The sequence below is a fragment of the Brachyistius frenatus genome, unplaced genomic scaffold (genome assembly GCF_029030835.1).
Source record: "Brachyistius frenatus isolate BFR_SWC_R1_liver_20210118 unplaced genomic scaffold, ASM2903083v1 Contig_139, whole genome shotgun sequence".
NCBI classification, from domain to species: Eukaryota; Metazoa; Chordata; class Actinopteri; family Embiotocidae; genus Brachyistius; species Brachyistius frenatus.
The window spans coordinates 292,501-308,704 of record NW_027210738.1 but is presented as its reverse complement, the minus strand read 5'-3'; the positions used below and the strand labels follow the sequence as shown (position 1 = coordinate 308,704).

Here is a 16,204-nt window from a genome sequence, read left to right as displayed (position 1 = left end):
AATCTGAGTTCACACAAAATTATGCATTTATTTTGGAGGATTATTTCATTTCCTTTTTGATTTTTTTGGGGGGTTTTTTTTGCGCGAGGCCTCGTGTCGCTTTGTTTCAGTTGGATTTCAGTGAGTAAAAATGACGTTGTGTTTTCTGATTTATTGATCAGAAACGTTTTGAAATATTAAGGTTACATGAAGAATCCGGATTAAAATCAATTAAATGTAGATTCAAAAATAAATAAATATGAAAGAAATTAGATAAATGAATAGAATACCCTCCCCCCCCCCCCCCGAAAAAAACAGACAATAAAAATGACAGTTTAATGTTGACTTTTTTCATATCAGCCTCAAAATGAGAACTGAAAGTATTTAGTGTTTTATTTTTTCATCACCGAGGTCAAACTCAGTTTTATTTTCTCTGCATGTGTGAGTGCTGTTCAGCGTACAGTAAATGAATGAAGTCAGAGGGGTCCTGTCCCTCATCACCTCCTGACTCCACCTCCTCCGCCCTCCTCTCTCACACACACACACACACACGCTGGGTCTGAGAGTGGAGGGAAAAGAGGGCTGCTCCTCCTTCCCTCCTCCTTCCCTCCTCCTTCACTCCTCCTTCCCTCCTCTGTCTCCATTCACAGAGACCCCTCAGAGCAGAGAACCCTTCTCCTCCCTGGATGGACTCCATCTCTCCGAGCCTCTTCTTCTTTCCATGTGTGTGTGTGTGGACTGAAACTGAACCTTCGCAGCCGATTTGTTTTTAAATTTCTTCTTCTGCCGACGAGAACTCGCCCGCGGCGACTTCGCCATGAACTTTAGTCGGACTTGAGGAGTTTCCAGAAGAGAAGCCGCTCTCCTCCTCCGAGCGAGGAAGACTCCCCCGAAAGGATTTAAACAAAAAAAAACAACCCAAAAAATAAGGAACCGCCGTCAGACGGTCTGTCGGGGGACGACAGACGCCTCGAAGTTTCAGGGGGGGAACCGACCACGTTTTGAAAATAGCCTCCCTCCTTCCTCTCCCCTGGACCGCCATGGGTTCAGACGTGCGCGACCTGAACTCGCTGCTGCCCCCGCTTCCGCCGGGGCCGAGCCCCGGCTGCCCGGCGCTGCCCGTCAGCACGGCCCCTCAGTGGGCTCCCGTCCTGGACTTCCACACCGCCGCCGCCTCACCGTACTCCTCCCTGGCCGCCCCCCACGCCTCCCTGGGGGCGCACTCCTTCATCAAGCAGGAGCCCAGCTGGGGGGCCGCCGGCGACCCCCACCACCACGACGCCGACCCCCACTGCGGCCTCAGCGCCTTCACCGTGCACTTCTCGGGCCAGTTCACGGGCACCGGCGCCTGCAGGTACGGGGCGGCGTACCCTCCTCCGCCGACGGGCCCCGGCCAGCCGCCGCCGCCGCCCGTGGCCCCCCCGCACCACCACCAGGCCCCCGGCAGGATGTTCAGCAACGCGCCGTACCTCACCAACTGCATGGACACGCAGCAGGCGGCGCGCAGCCAGACAGGTCGGTCCGCAACACACATTTTCTTCGAGCTAAATCTAAATTCTCGGTAGGAAGCGGGACGTTTCATTTCACCTGTTTTTTTTTCCCTCCCGATATAAATCTGAAACAATTCAGAGGATTTCGCTGACGTTTAGATTCGTCAGAAGCTTCCCAGCCGCCCAGACGATTTCATCTCCACAATTTTACGTGGCTTTAAAAAAAAAAAATCGTGTCGCCTTCACTTGCGTCTCTTCTCCACGTTCACCGGGACTTTCCAGACTAAATCTGTGTCACGCCAGGAGACTGCTTCTTAAAAGCTCACACGGGCGATAATAAAAAAAAAAAGAAGAAAAGAAAAAAGATCAGAGGCGAGTTCACGACGGTGAGAGTTTGTTTCCGAGCGTCGGTATTTAGGCAATAACGTTCAAGATACAGATGTTTGCTGTTTTCAGAACTTCAAACCGAGCTGATGCTGCTTTTCGTGTCTTTTCACACGAATCAACATCATATGAATATTAGCTTCATTCTCTCTGAATCTCTTGAGGGATTCATTATTGAAACATCAATCGACGCTGTGGACCTCCACAAACATAATCCCTCGTATTTTTCCGAAAGGACATTAAACTCTTTGGTGCTTTTGGGGCAAAATATCCACATTTTTTTATACTTTTACGAATTTTAATAAGAACTCACTCATGACTAAAACAATAAATCCTCAAAAACGTCTTCCGAAGCACAAAGATTTCCTGTTTTTTAAACTGCAACCGATAAAAATCAAATCATACGTGAGTGAAATGTTTGATTGAGGTGATGAATGATACAACAACGCAGGTTCGGGTGTTTTTTTCTGTCCTCTCATCAGAAGTTATGGACGTCGACGCGCCGCCGAGTTAAATCCTAATTCATCATGTCGACTATTAAGAGTCTGGTCTTTCTCAGCTCGTCTTTGGTTGTTTAATAAGGCAGTTTTTAAAAGGCAGTGACATTTATTCAGCTAAAAACACCTGCTGCTGTGTGAATATTTCTTGAGATCAAAAAATAATAATCATGAAACGAGTTGGTTTTATCTGTTAAATACTCATTTTATACTAAAATAAGTCAAAAGAAAATGTGTATTGGATTCTAAATTACAGTCTTCTTGGCTTTTTTCTATTCAAATTAAACTAAAAGGCACTTTAAGCATCAAAACGCCACATTAAAAGAGTAAAATCACGTATTTTAACGTGAGAATATGTGACACAGATTCACAATAAACATTATAGTGAGTTGAAACAGGTCAAAGGTCGACGGGGATTCAGGTTTTCTCTGCCTGTGGGATTTTTTTTTCTCATTCTTCTGTTTTTTAATGGATCTGTTAGTGATTATCGTCCAGCAGATTAATTAGTAATAACACGCTTATCAAAGCAGATAATTCAGGAATAACATCACAATCAAAAGAGCCGAGCCGACCTTTGACCTGCGTTATCTGCTGCCCGCTGTGTCCGGAGGAGCTCAGACAAACAAACTCACAGCAGGACTCGGAGCGGAGCTGATAGCACAGCAGGGTCACACAGGGACCGGCACATCCCATAATGCTCTATGCTTCATCTCTGAAAGGTTTTATTAAAAAAAAAAAAAAAAAAAAAAGTCTGCAGGTGCAACTGAAAGAGTTTTTTTTGCCAATTATTGGAGCCATAAATTTAAAAAATGTGTCATTTTTACATTGTGTGTGTTGCTCATTTCAAAATAAAACTTTTATTTTAGATTTCGATTTTAAGACGTTACGTCCCCATAACATTCTCCTAAAGTTGCGTTTTTATCGATAAAATGTTTTATTATAATGTTTAAAAAGAACTGCAGGTGCAACTCAAACTGATTTTAGTCAATTATTGGAGCCAAAAATAATTTTAAAAAATTTTAAAAAAAGAAAGAAAAGTGTCATTTTTACATTGTGTGTTGCTCATATTTCAAAATAAAACTTGAAAACTTAAAAACTGAATCAGCTACAGTTTAAAGAGGTAAAAGGCAGATAAACGTTGATGATGATTTCATCAGGATGCACAAAAGAAGAATTAAAAGAAACGTGAGCTCTGAAAGAGTTTTAAAGTTGTAGATTTCAACACGTTTTAAACTTTAAAATCAGCGTACGAAGAAGTAATCCAGTAATTTACTCAAGTAAAAGTACAAATACCACACTGTGAAAATACTTCAAGTACAAGTTAAAGTCCAGCATTCAAAATTTGACTGAAGTATTGTTAGTAAAAAGTAACTAAAGTATTAAAAGTAAAAGTACCCAGTGTGCAGTAAATGTTTCACATCGGCGTGTTACTTTTAAATATGATATTTTTGGATTAAAGTAATTTTAAAGTTTTTTGTTTTTTTTAAACTACATTATGTACTGTTGGTTAGTTTAATCTTTAGAAATGCATCATATTTGATCCAAAAAAAAAAAAAATCATCATTTCCTTCCCAAAAGAACCACAAATCTCGAAAAAGTCCAAAAAATGTCCCTTTTGAAATAATTTATTCATCTTAAAAAGTAGGAAAGATTTTCTCAGCGCATGAAGGAACATTTAGACTTTTAGATTATCGGAAAAATTAAAATTAAAAATCACCAGATTTGGAGATTCGTGGTTTTTACTGGGACAGGAAATAATGAAAATCACTGTAATCTCAAAAGTAACTAAAGCTGTCGTGGAGTAATCAGCGCAAGATTTAAGTATAAAGTTGCACAAAAAGAGAAATGCTTAAGTAAAGTCCAAGTACGTGAAATTTGTACTTAAGTAGAGTACTCGAGTAAAAAAAGTACTTGGTTACTTTCCACTTCTAACTAAAAGGAATAATAATAATTTAAAAAAAAGGACTCGGGGGTATTTCCAGACTTTTGGGGATTTTCCAGTTGAATACGAATCAACTCCATTGCTTGTCACCTCACACACACACACACACACACACACACACACACACACACACACACACACACACACACACACACACACACACACACACACACACAGAAGTCAGATGAAAGTGAGTGGAAGATAAATGGAGATGTTTAATGAGGTTTTTTTTTCTGTTTTCTTCTCTCACACTGACTCAGTTAGTGAAAGTGCTGCATTTTAATTAATGAATCATGCATGTAAGAGATAGTGTGTGTGTGTGTGTGTGTGTGTGTGTGTGTGTGTGTGTGTGTGTGTGTGTGTGTGTGTGTGTGTGTGTGTGTGTGTGTGTGTGTGTGTGTGTGTGTGTGTGTGTGTGTGAGTGATTTATGGGTGTGTGTCGTGGCCTTTAGGTCAGTCCAAGTCATGAGTCAGGTCTGGTCAGGGGTGTCAAGACACATCTCCTTAACAACACTGAGCGTGTGTGTGTGTGTGTGTGTGTGTGTGTGTGTGTGTGTGTGTGTGTGTGTGTGTGTGTGTGTGTGTGTGTGTGTGTGTGTGTGTGTGTGTGTTCAGGTCAAAGAGAACCCTGAAACTTTTTATTTTATTTAAATCAACTTCATATCCATCTCCAGAGACTCCGAAGAGCTGATCCCAGAAAAGACCCCCCCCCACACACACACACACACTGACCAACAACACAACAACACTGCAAACAGTTATTGAGCTCTAAAAAGAGGTTGTGAATAGGAAGAATATACATATATCATATATGTATATATATATATGAATCCACATGTTAACCTTAATATTGTGTTAAAATGTATATTACTGTGATTTTAAGCTGTCTAAATATTTGGACAAACTATATTTTTGAGACTTTCACACCGATACGTCTTTTTTGAATTTTTAAAGAACTTCAGAATTTCTACATTTTACCAGCCGCGTTTCTTGTTGTTTATTAAAACCAAATTTAAGAAATATTAAAAAAGAAAAGTGTCCCCTTTAAACCGTGTATACATGCGTAAATAAAATATTAGGAGTTGCATGAGACCAGCGTTGAATGGACAATATTGTAAGTAATATATTTTTTGGAGCAATTCATAAACAGTTAAAGCAGAGAAGTTATTAATTAATGCATTAAAAAATGACACGGAAACTAGAGGCATCGTCCCGTTTACAAGATAACACACACAGATGATGTTTTTTTTTTGGTTTTTTTTTACCGACGTATTTTAAGATGTTTCCACCTTTCACATTTCGATTAAAAAAAAAAAAAAAACCTGAATCAAACCTGACTTTTATCTTACGTCTCTGATTTACAGTGTCATTTAAAAAAAAGTAAACTTTCCTACGCACTTGAATGTGTCGTGTGACTTCACGTTGTTGTTGTTGTTGTTGTCGTGTCGTTTGTGTGGTCGCAGGTTACGGCGCGTTCGACGGGGCCGGCAATTACGGTCACACTCCTACACACCACAGCTCGCAGTTCTCCAACCACTCCTTCAAACACGAGGACGCTCTCGGCCAGCAGAACACCATGGGTACGTACACGAGTGTGTGTGTGTGTGTGTGTGTGTGTGTGTGTGTGTGTGTGTGTGTGTGTGTGTGTGTGTGTGTGTGTGTGTGTTGTGTATGATTTACGTCAAACCTAAACTACACCATAAAATGCATAAAGTGAAAGGAAACACGTCGACACGCTTCCTGGAGAATTGATGTAAAACCAACAACAACCTGGTGTTTTATTTTCGCTGATGTCATGTGGCTCTAAACTCGACGTAGCGACGTTGCGTTCGCTAACCTGTCGTTGCGACTTTGTCTTGCGATATTTAACCTAAAAGTCTTTCCGCTGAATTTACGCATTTAAAATGGCGTCGTCATTTTCCACAACGCTGAACGCGAAGGTGCTTTTAAATATATACGAGCTGGGAATTCAAGTATTTGGTTTGCAAACTAATTCTGTTGATTTTGATCACAGAAACCAACCGGCCTGTTTTTTTTTTGGTTGTGAATCACAAAATTTTCGTTAGCGAGTTGAATTGGACGTATAGTGGGCGGGGCCTAAGCTGACGGACGTATCCGGAGTTTTCTATTGACAAAATACCAAACAAACAAAACAAAAAACAACGAAACCGTGATGGTGAATTGTTTTCCAATCACAATAACTTTACTCTCAAACTGCATTTTGGGAGAAATTTGCTTTTTTTTTTTTTTTTAATGCTTTTATAAAAAAGACACAAAACATCCTACGTAGTAAAACACACGCCCGGCACCGAGGGAGCGCCGCGTCCCTTTATGCCGACGTCGCCGATAAATCAGCCACATCCTGACTCGCAAAACTCCCTCGTCTCCTCCTTTCATCCGCCCACCTCGCTCCATCCCTCCCTCTGCGCTTGTTATTAGTAAATATTTAAAATGGGGTTGTTCGGGTTGAGCACAAGCGGAAAATGTCAGCCGATTTTTACAGCTAAGATAACCGGGGAGGAACGTGAAGGCTCGTTTTGTTTTTTATTTTTGTATTTAAGAAAGTGGTGAAATCTGGAGAGAAAAATCAGGAAGGACACACGGAGCTACGTTTGCACAGTATTATTACATATATATACTTATATTGTCTGTGTGTGTGTGTGTGTGTGTGTGTGTGTGTGTGTGTGTGTGTGTGTGTGTGTGTGTGTGTGTGTGTGTGTGTGCGTCAGGTGAGCAGCAGTATCCCGTACCGCCTCCTGTTTATGGATGTCACACACCTTCAGACAGCTGCACGGGCAGCCAGGCGCTGCTGCTGAGGAACCCGTACAACAGGTAACACACACACACACACACACACACACACACACACACACACACACACACACACACACACACACACACACACACACACACCCTCCTCAAAATCTATTTTTATATGAAAAAAACAAATGTTTCCGAAAAGCATTGTTGATTGTTGTAGCAGGATGCAGCGGTGAACAGGATGTTCATCTTCAGGACAGGTCGCTGCCGCTTCCTCTTTTTTATTTTTTATTTGTAATTTTTTATTTTTTTTATTTTTCCACTTCCTGTTGGAGCTTTTTTTTTTTTTTTTTTTTTTTTTTTTTTTTTTTTTTTTTTTTTTTTTTTTTTTGGGTGGGGGGGTGTCGTTTCAACACTCGTCCATCAGAGACTCGTCAATAACACTAGTAGTTACTAGACGTAACTCCGGTTCTACGAGTACGTTCACATTTGGTTTCTCTCTTTAGGGGCGGGTCCCGTTGGGGATGCGTGGGGGGTGGAGAGGGGGGCATATTATACTGTAGAGAATCGTGACCACAAACATGGAGACTGCCACTAAAGGTTTTACGCCTTAGGTTGGTTTTTTTCGACTCAAATTAGTCAAATTTACGGGGAAACGAGGACGAACGCTCATTCCATTCAAATTTATACAAAAAAAACAACAACAAAAAAATCCTGCACAGGTTGCAGTGAGCTTCTTCCTCCTCCTCTTCCTCCTCCTCCTCCTCCTCCTCCTCCTCGCCGGGCGACCTGCTCGCTCGTTGTTGTGTTTGTACAGTAAATTAAACATTCACACAATGTTCTCCATCAATGGAGGAGAAGCAGGAATCCACAGAGACGGATGGGGGAGGAGGTGGACGTAGCGGTCCTGAAAGCCTCAGTCTAATGGGTCGTCTTTGTCATAAACATAACTGATATCCACTCTCTCTCACACACACACACACACACACACACACACACACACACACACACACACACACACACACACACACACACACACACACACACACACACACACACACACACACACACACGGCTGGGAAGGCTCATCTGAGTTGAGTCGGGAGTTGTAATCTTGCAGCCTGGTACCAACCGACCCCGTATTTACTTCTGCAGGCCGTCAGCTCGGCCCGCTGGAACAACGTGAAATGAAAACATGCCCAGGTCTTTATTAATCCATACTGAGAGACACACACACACACACACACACACACACACACACACACACACACACACACACACACACACACACACACACACACACACACACACACACACACACACACACACACACACACACACACACACACACACACACACACACACACACACACACACACACACACACAGGGTTTTTATCAAAGCTGGAGATGCCTGAAAATTTCACAGGATGTTCTGAATAGTTAATGAACATCATATAAATGATTATTTTCGGTGGGTTTTTAGCGGCGCCGTGTTCGGTCCATCGTCGACCGGGAGGGTCACGACTTTTTTTTTTTTTTTTTTTTTTTTTTTGTCCGTGGATCTGGTCCTATGTTTTTTGTGTCATCTCCGTCGGTGTTCGAAGAATCTTTTTTAACACATTAATACTATTTGTAAAAATTGCACGAAACTCTTCAACTGTTAAATCGATTGTTCACACACACACACACACACACACACACACACACACACACACACACACACACACACACACACACACACACACACACACACACACACACACACACACACACACACACACACACACACACACGGCTGAAGTCGTCTTTTGCATTTCCTGCTGTTCGTACCGAAGCGTCTCATCTCAACCCGTCGTTCTTCTTCTCCGTGTGTCGTTTAACGGTGTCTTAACAGACATTCACCGCCCCCTTCTGTCCGGAGTAAGACATTACAGCCTGGCAACCCTGACATTTTTTGTTTTCGTTTGCTGTTGAGCCAATATATCGGAGTTTGTCTTCATAACTTAAATATTGCATCTTTCGGAAAACGTTCCTCATCGTCTCCTTTCCGGTCGTTACGTCTTTGCATTTCCAGCGTGACGTTACCCGCCTGTTTAGCTCGCTAACTCGTTAGCCTCCCGCGGCTTCTAGACGCCCTCCAGTCTTCATGCTCGCTGTAAAAAGTGGAAACGGGCGCATTTAATCGTCTGCTTCAGGCAGGCGGTACGAGGCGGCACTGGCTCGTCATTACAAATTACCGGTTTATTTACTCTAAGTGTTGCTTCTGCTGCAGGTTTCCCAGGAAAAAGCCCCCACGCTGCTCCGGACAGCTTTTTTTCTTTCTTTTTTTCCCTTTAATTTAATGGATGGAGGTGGATTAAGCGACGGCGCTCCCATCTGTCAGCGGCGGACAAGAAGAAGAAGAAAAAGCAGACGCGTATTTATTTAAAAGTGTCATGGATCATCGCTTTAAAATCTCAGCTCTCCATCTCAGAAAATATTTCAGCGGGAAAATAGCCGTCGTGGCCGCTGCACTGTAAAATAATAGCCGTGTAAGTGAGCAGGGTACCAGGCACCGCATCAGACCGCCGCGAGCCCGCAAGGTGGGGTGATGGAGGGACTGGGGCGGGAGCTATAAATCCAGTGTGTGTGTGTGTAATCACATGGCAGGTCTGAATGATGATGGTGGAGTCTCACTGTGTTTAATGAAAGGTGGGAGAATTTAGCTTTTTTTTTTAATCTGAGCTCCACCTGTTACTGTGTTTGTGTGTTGGCATTTTTTCATTAGTGTGCGTCAGTGGCGGACAACAAAAGGCAAATGGACGCGCACACACACACACACACACACACACACACACACACACACACACACACACACACACACACACACACAGAGCCCTGTCCTGGGTGAGTGACGCTCCACTTTCACAGCTCACGAGCTTCTCTTCTACGTTTTTTTTTTTTTTTTTTTTTTTGTCTTTTCCCTTCACAGCGGTGACAATTTATATCACATGACCTCTCAGGTGGGGTGTGTGTCAGTACTCTGGCGTCCACCGTGAAGAGGTAGGAACTTCCTCCGTCGCTCCGTCTTTCTCTCCGAACGGCCAGAAGTCGCTCAGGTTGGAGTCGGCGAGGACGAGACGGTGTTTTAAAAAGGACAAAAGAGCGCTGAAGTGCCGCTGCGATGTCGAAGCGTAGCTCTCCGAGTGTCGTTGGCGGATCGTGGCGTCGGGGTTAAAGGTGGAGCACGTCGAGGTCCGACAAACTTTCAAGCAGATAAAAAAAAAAAAAAATTTAAAACGCTGCGTTTGCTGCTATAAAGGAAAAAAAGCTCACATATTTTTCCTGTTCAAATCACTTAATAGGTTCACTTGTAATGATATGTTTTAGCGCTGGAAGCAGCCACTTCCCCTGCGATCACTGGCAAAATAAAATCATTTTTTGCAGCGGTTCTCACAACTCGCTGCTCTCTCATGTCGTATATTTCGCTTTGGCGACGGGAACTCTGTCAGATTAACAATCACTTAAAGTGCCGTAAATTCTCCGAGTGTCTTCGCCAGGACGCTCGGCGGCTCCGCGAATCCAGACCGACCGTTGTTCATGTTGCTGAACGACTTCCTGTTTCGTCGGGGTGGAGGAGGGCGGGGGGGGTTACGAAGTTTGTCGATCGCGGCTCTCTCCTCCTGTCGCTCGACTTTTCCCTCGAGGTGTTATTCGCCGTTTTTCCAATTGTGGTCACGCTACACGTTCGTCGTTCATATTAAGGTCCGACACCGGAAATCTGTCGACTGCGACTAAATCGGGTTGAATTTGTTTTGTCTGAACCCGGTTTAAAATATTCTTCCTGTTATTAGTAGTAGAAGTGCAGGAAAAGTCAAAGTGCGGGAAATTAAACCCTCTTAAATCAAATTCAAGGGAATTTATTTTTTATCAACTTCTTTGCGGTAAATTCAACTTGTTTTCACCCCCCAGGGGGCAAAGAAATACTGCCAGAGGAGATATGTTAAACTGACTAGTTAAACGGTTTAAAGCCGTTCAGATTCATCAGCAGGGAGCCGAGATTATTCAGATTAAAATTTAAAAGGAGACTTTTTTTCCCCTGAAGGAATCTGAAGTGATCTCACTAACTTTTCTTAAGCTTAAGTTTAAAAAAAAAGAAGTGTTATTAGACCTCATTCGAAACAACTACAGACAAACGAGCGCCTTCGACCTGCTTAAAGACGGCCGAGAGTAAAATAACAAAATCAAATCTTTCATATTGTGATGAAGCTGGTGTTTAGCGCCTCGTGTTGTTCGGCAGCTTATTTTGTCGCACTGTCGCTAAAATGTCTTAAAAACAAAAGCAAAAAGATTTATAGATCTTTAATTCATCGAAACTCACTTGTTTCCTGAAAGTTCAGGGTTCTCTCGGTTTGTCGTGTTTCGTACTCGTGTGTCACCGTGACCTGCAGAGCTACGACGCCTTTCTACTGCGAGCCAACAGGCATTCGTCATAGTTACCGGACTAGTGTGTGTGTGTGTGTGTGTGTGTGTGTGTGTGTGTGTGTGTGTGTGTGTGTGTGTGTGTGTGTGTGTGTGTGTGTGTGTGTGTGTGTGTGTGTGTGTGTGTGTGTGTGTGTGTGTGTGTGTGTGTGTGTGTGTGTGTGTGTGTGTGTGTGTGTGTGTGTGTGTGTGTGTGTGTGTGTGTGTGTGTGTGTGTGTGTGTTTTTTTTTGGGGGGGGGCTGCGTTGTGAAAATGTAGGTGTGAGTATATATTTTATTTTTAATGGTTTCTAATTGTCAGATATTTTTGAATGTCAGTGATGGGCAGCAGCAGCAGCAGGGAAGGGAGGAGGAAGAGGAGAAAGCAACAAGAGGAGGAGGAGGAAGAGGAGAAAGCAAAGCAACAAGAGGAGGAGGAGGAGGAGGAGAAAGCAAAGCAACAAGAGGAGGAGGAGGAGGAGGAGGAGGGAGGCAGTGGAGATAAAGAGGAAGGGCGCCAAGGAGCAGGACGCGAGGAAGAGGAAGTGTAGGGGAGTCGAGCTGAAGGGAGGAAGAGCAGATAGGTCCGTTCCCAGTGCTGATCACCTGTGTGCGTCTGACAAACTTCAAACGACGCGGACATTTATTTTAAAGTTTCACTCAGCTGCTTTTTTATACAGATTCATTGTAATTTAAATACGATAAAGCAAAAAAAAAAAATTGTTTTTAAAATGATTCGGTGATGACGTAATAACCGTAAATCCACCGAACCGGCACCCCCGAAGCTAATTAACACGCTTTAATCTCTACAGAACTACAGATCTAAAATATTTGTGAAAAACGAACGAACGCGGGAATAATTTAAACTCCCGTCTTCTCGGCGTCCTTGAAGGACTCGCGGCAGACAAAGAGCACCTTATGAGAGCTCGGCTGTAAACCGTACGTTCCCAGTGCGGCAAGCTCAGGATGCAAACTCCCATCCTCCTCCTTGGTTTTAGACAGACTGATATACAACACACACACACACACACACACACACACACACACACACACACACACACACACACACACACACACACACACACACACACACACACACACACACACACACACACACACACACACACACACACAAGACAAGAGCTGTCTGTTTCTCCCGGTGTTATCATAAGAAGATATGAACCGGCTCAGACAGACCACGTTTTGTTTTGCTCTCCGAGCAAAATACATTTCTGTGATTGTTTCTGCAGCAGCTGAAAGTGAATATTGACAGATTTGTAGTCGAGGTTAGTTCCAGCTTTAATGTTTTTTATTTGGTAATGTTGGTCAGAAATATACTTTTTCTTGTTATATATATATATATACACACAATTTAATACTGTCTAAGAGAATAAAAACTATTAATTAACTGATAATGAAACCACAGCCGAAATGACGAAAGGCTTTAAATTCAGGAAATATACTCGTTGCTATGGTGATGCTTGCCTCATTTAAGAGTTCGCTGCCCGACGATGACATCACACCGACTGCGAGTTTGTCAAAAAAATTGATATAAAAAAAAAAAAGATATCAATTTGTCAAAAGTCAAATCAGAAAAATATCGATTGAACTCGACGACGCTCGTTGTTTTGCGACGTTGCTGACGTCAGCATATTAACGGCGCTAACGTGCCGACGTTCGGCAGCTTTAACGTTTTATCACGTTCTGGGTTTTTGGCACGCTAACGTTCGCTCGAAGGAAAATCGCCCAGTCGGGGTTTTTCGGTTCATCCTCAAAGGGAACGTTGACATTAACATTGAATGTAATGAAGTCCAACACTTATATATTTTATGCAAAAAAACAAACAGCAGGAGTGAACTTGTGGGAGGAGCCAGGGAATCGCAGTCGTCATTCAAATTCACGGCGAAGAATACGAACATCATCAACTACCACGAAATCTTGCCGCGGCAATAATTAATGCGAATTTGACCGATCAAGATTTTTGCTGCATTAAAAGGACCCAACATAACGAGCCTTTCAAAATAAAACTTGCTTTATCGACAAAAAAACAAAACAATTCCTCGTCATCACGGCTCTTCGTCATCCAAACAAACTGCAACGCGGCGAAAACGGCAAAACAGGAAGTGACGGGGTTTGTGGGAAATGTGGTTTTATCATGAGAATTTCACTCCAAGTTTCATTGTGTTGAATTAATGATATTTAAAAAGCTTTTAAAGAACTTATTTGACAGAATATGTCTGTTTTATGGTTCTTTTTTTACACCTTATAACTGGATCTTTCTTTAATGTGCAGTATACTTAAAGGACGTCGTTACATACGAGTCCATTTTTTTCTTGACTTGCCAATTTCCTTAATTTTACAGAAAAAATAAAACAAAAATCACAACATTTTGTATAATGCAGGTGTCGTCCGCAATCGTCCAAACAACCACCTGATGGTTTGTTTTTTTTAGTCAACTTCTGATATCAGTTTCTACGTGAACACCTTCTCCTGTCCATTTTTTACAAAAGACTTTACCGTTTAAAAAAAAGAAAGAAAGAAAGAAAGAAAGAAAAGATCAAAGTTGAACTACAAACACACACAAAACAAACCACGCAGTATTTATGGAGCTCTGACAAAAGAGACGTACATCATAAATAACGCAGCGCATACATCAACACGAGTTACATCTCGGCGGTGAACTCTCGAGTCCACACGTCTGCGTTTTGCATCACGGAGTGACAAGGTGAGCATGTTTGACTAATGTTACCTTCCTGACCTCGGCGTGTATCTGCACACAAACAGATATCTGCTTTATCTGCTTTAACGACTTTATTTCTTGACTTTTTTTTTTTTTTGCGATCGTACAGTTGTTTAATGGCGCAGAAAAAAAAAGCGTATTGATTAAACCGTTTTCTACTCTCAGAGGCAGCGTGGGTTTTAAAAAGTCCCGCCGGGAAAATCGCGATCTCGCAAACCGCAACGATAAAACGCAAATTCAAGCAAACGGTGCAGCTTGCGAACAAAACTCGCTTTATGAAACAAAACAAATAACTTCTCGTTTACGTCCAGAAATGCTCTCCTCCTTTCCTCATTACTAGAAACTGTGAGCACCCGAGGAAACCGGAAGGAGTGGAAAACCCGGAAGTGGCCTTCACAATAAAAGTTTTGAAATTAAACGCTTTTCATAAATGGAAGTGTTTACATATTACTGTACATTAAATTAGTTTTATACACACGTCAAGTTGTAAGAGACTGCACTTTGTTTTGGAGCATACAGTAGGCCACATTAATTAAACAGCTCTTATTTTGACAGCTGATATTTTATATTAGTCACAGATTGTCTGTTCACTTTTATGATGTTTTTCTGTAACTTTTAGCACCATAAGTTTAATAAATTAATAATAATTTTAAAAAAAGCTTAGCGATGTGCAGCATGATTATTATCACAGGAAGTGATGAAATATGTATTCCTTTATCAGGTAGTGCTTAAAAAAAACAAAAAACAAAAAAAATTTTTTTTTCTAAATCCTGCAATTTTCGGCAAAAAAAAAAAAAACTCACTTAAATCACTGAAAATAACATTGCAATTTTTTGCAAAAATCCCCCCCAAAAATTTTATTACAAAAAAAAAGTCCTGGATGAAACATCCATTTTAAAACGTAAACATTATTTATCCGTTTTCTTTGCATTTAAAAAAAAAAAAAAAATCTTCCACAAAAATCAAAAAAATTTTGATCACAGAAAAAAACCTCCTGGAGGGATTTTTCTGTTTTGAGACATCCGTTTTAAAACGGTGTTAAAATGTTGGTCATTTTTCCGTAAAGCCTCTCTGCTGTGTTTTCTGTGTTTGCAGCCACGCGGCCGGCTACGACAGCGACCCGAACACCCCGATGGTCTACAGCTGCAGCACGCAGTACCGCATCCACACACACGGAGTCTTCAGGGGCCTCCAGGTGGGACTCCAGCCGCTCGCAGAGGTCACCGCGAGGTCGCGCACATAACGCACACCGTCCTTTCGCTGTCCGTGTTATTGTCAAGATCAGGAAGTCAAAATCGGCGCGCTGGGAGAATTCTTGAAGACAAAAATGTATGATTGAGACAGAAAAAAAAAAAAATTTAAGAAGGAGATGAGTGGTGGAGAGCCTGATGCAATGAGCAGGCTATGTGGAGAGGAAATACTGATATGTAGCAGAGCACAGAGTCACAAACACACACACACACACACACACACACACACACACACACACACACACACACACACACACACACACACACACACACACACACACACACACACACACACACACAGAGATTCTTATAAAGCACCTTTAAACATCAGGAGGAATTTTTTCCACAAATCCATTAGCAGTGAAGAAACAGACACACACACACACACTGCGATACAGTTTCCATACGAGGATCAGCACGTTAATAAATCATTAGATTTTAATTATTGTCTGTCAGCGGCTCTAAAGGACATGGCAGCAGGAGATTCTCCAGACCTGCTTCTTTTTTTTTTTTTGGTCCACAACAGGACTTTTTCAGATCTTTTTCTCTCTTTTTTTTTCGAGGGGGCCCGCTTCATTTTTCAAACCCTGCCATTAGCTCGGCACACACACAAAAAAAAATACAAAAAATAAAATAAACAACATCTCACTCTCAGGCCTTTTAAAGTATAATTTAAGAGCTGCTCGTAGTGTGAGATAACAGGTTGGGAAGCGAGGCGAC

At 42.1% G+C, this 16,204-nt stretch overlaps 1 protein-coding gene across 1 annotated transcript in view; it reads left to right on the top strand.

Moving 5' to 3' along the window:
- The first annotated feature begins 1,019 nt into the window (after positions 1 to 1,019).
- wt1a (WT1 transcription factor a) overlaps positions 1,020 to 16,204 on the top strand; it is a 17,594-nt gene continuing 2,409 nt past the window's right edge. The window contains 6 exon segments of the mRNA XM_069715197.1: positions 1,020 to 1,494; positions 5,756 to 5,872; positions 7,022 to 7,124; positions 10,026 to 10,063; positions 10,066 to 10,096; positions 15,330 to 15,429. Of these exon segments, the coding sequence (XP_069571298.1) occupies positions 1,020 to 1,494; positions 5,756 to 5,872; positions 7,022 to 7,124; positions 10,026 to 10,063; positions 10,066 to 10,096; positions 15,330 to 15,429 (864 nt within the window).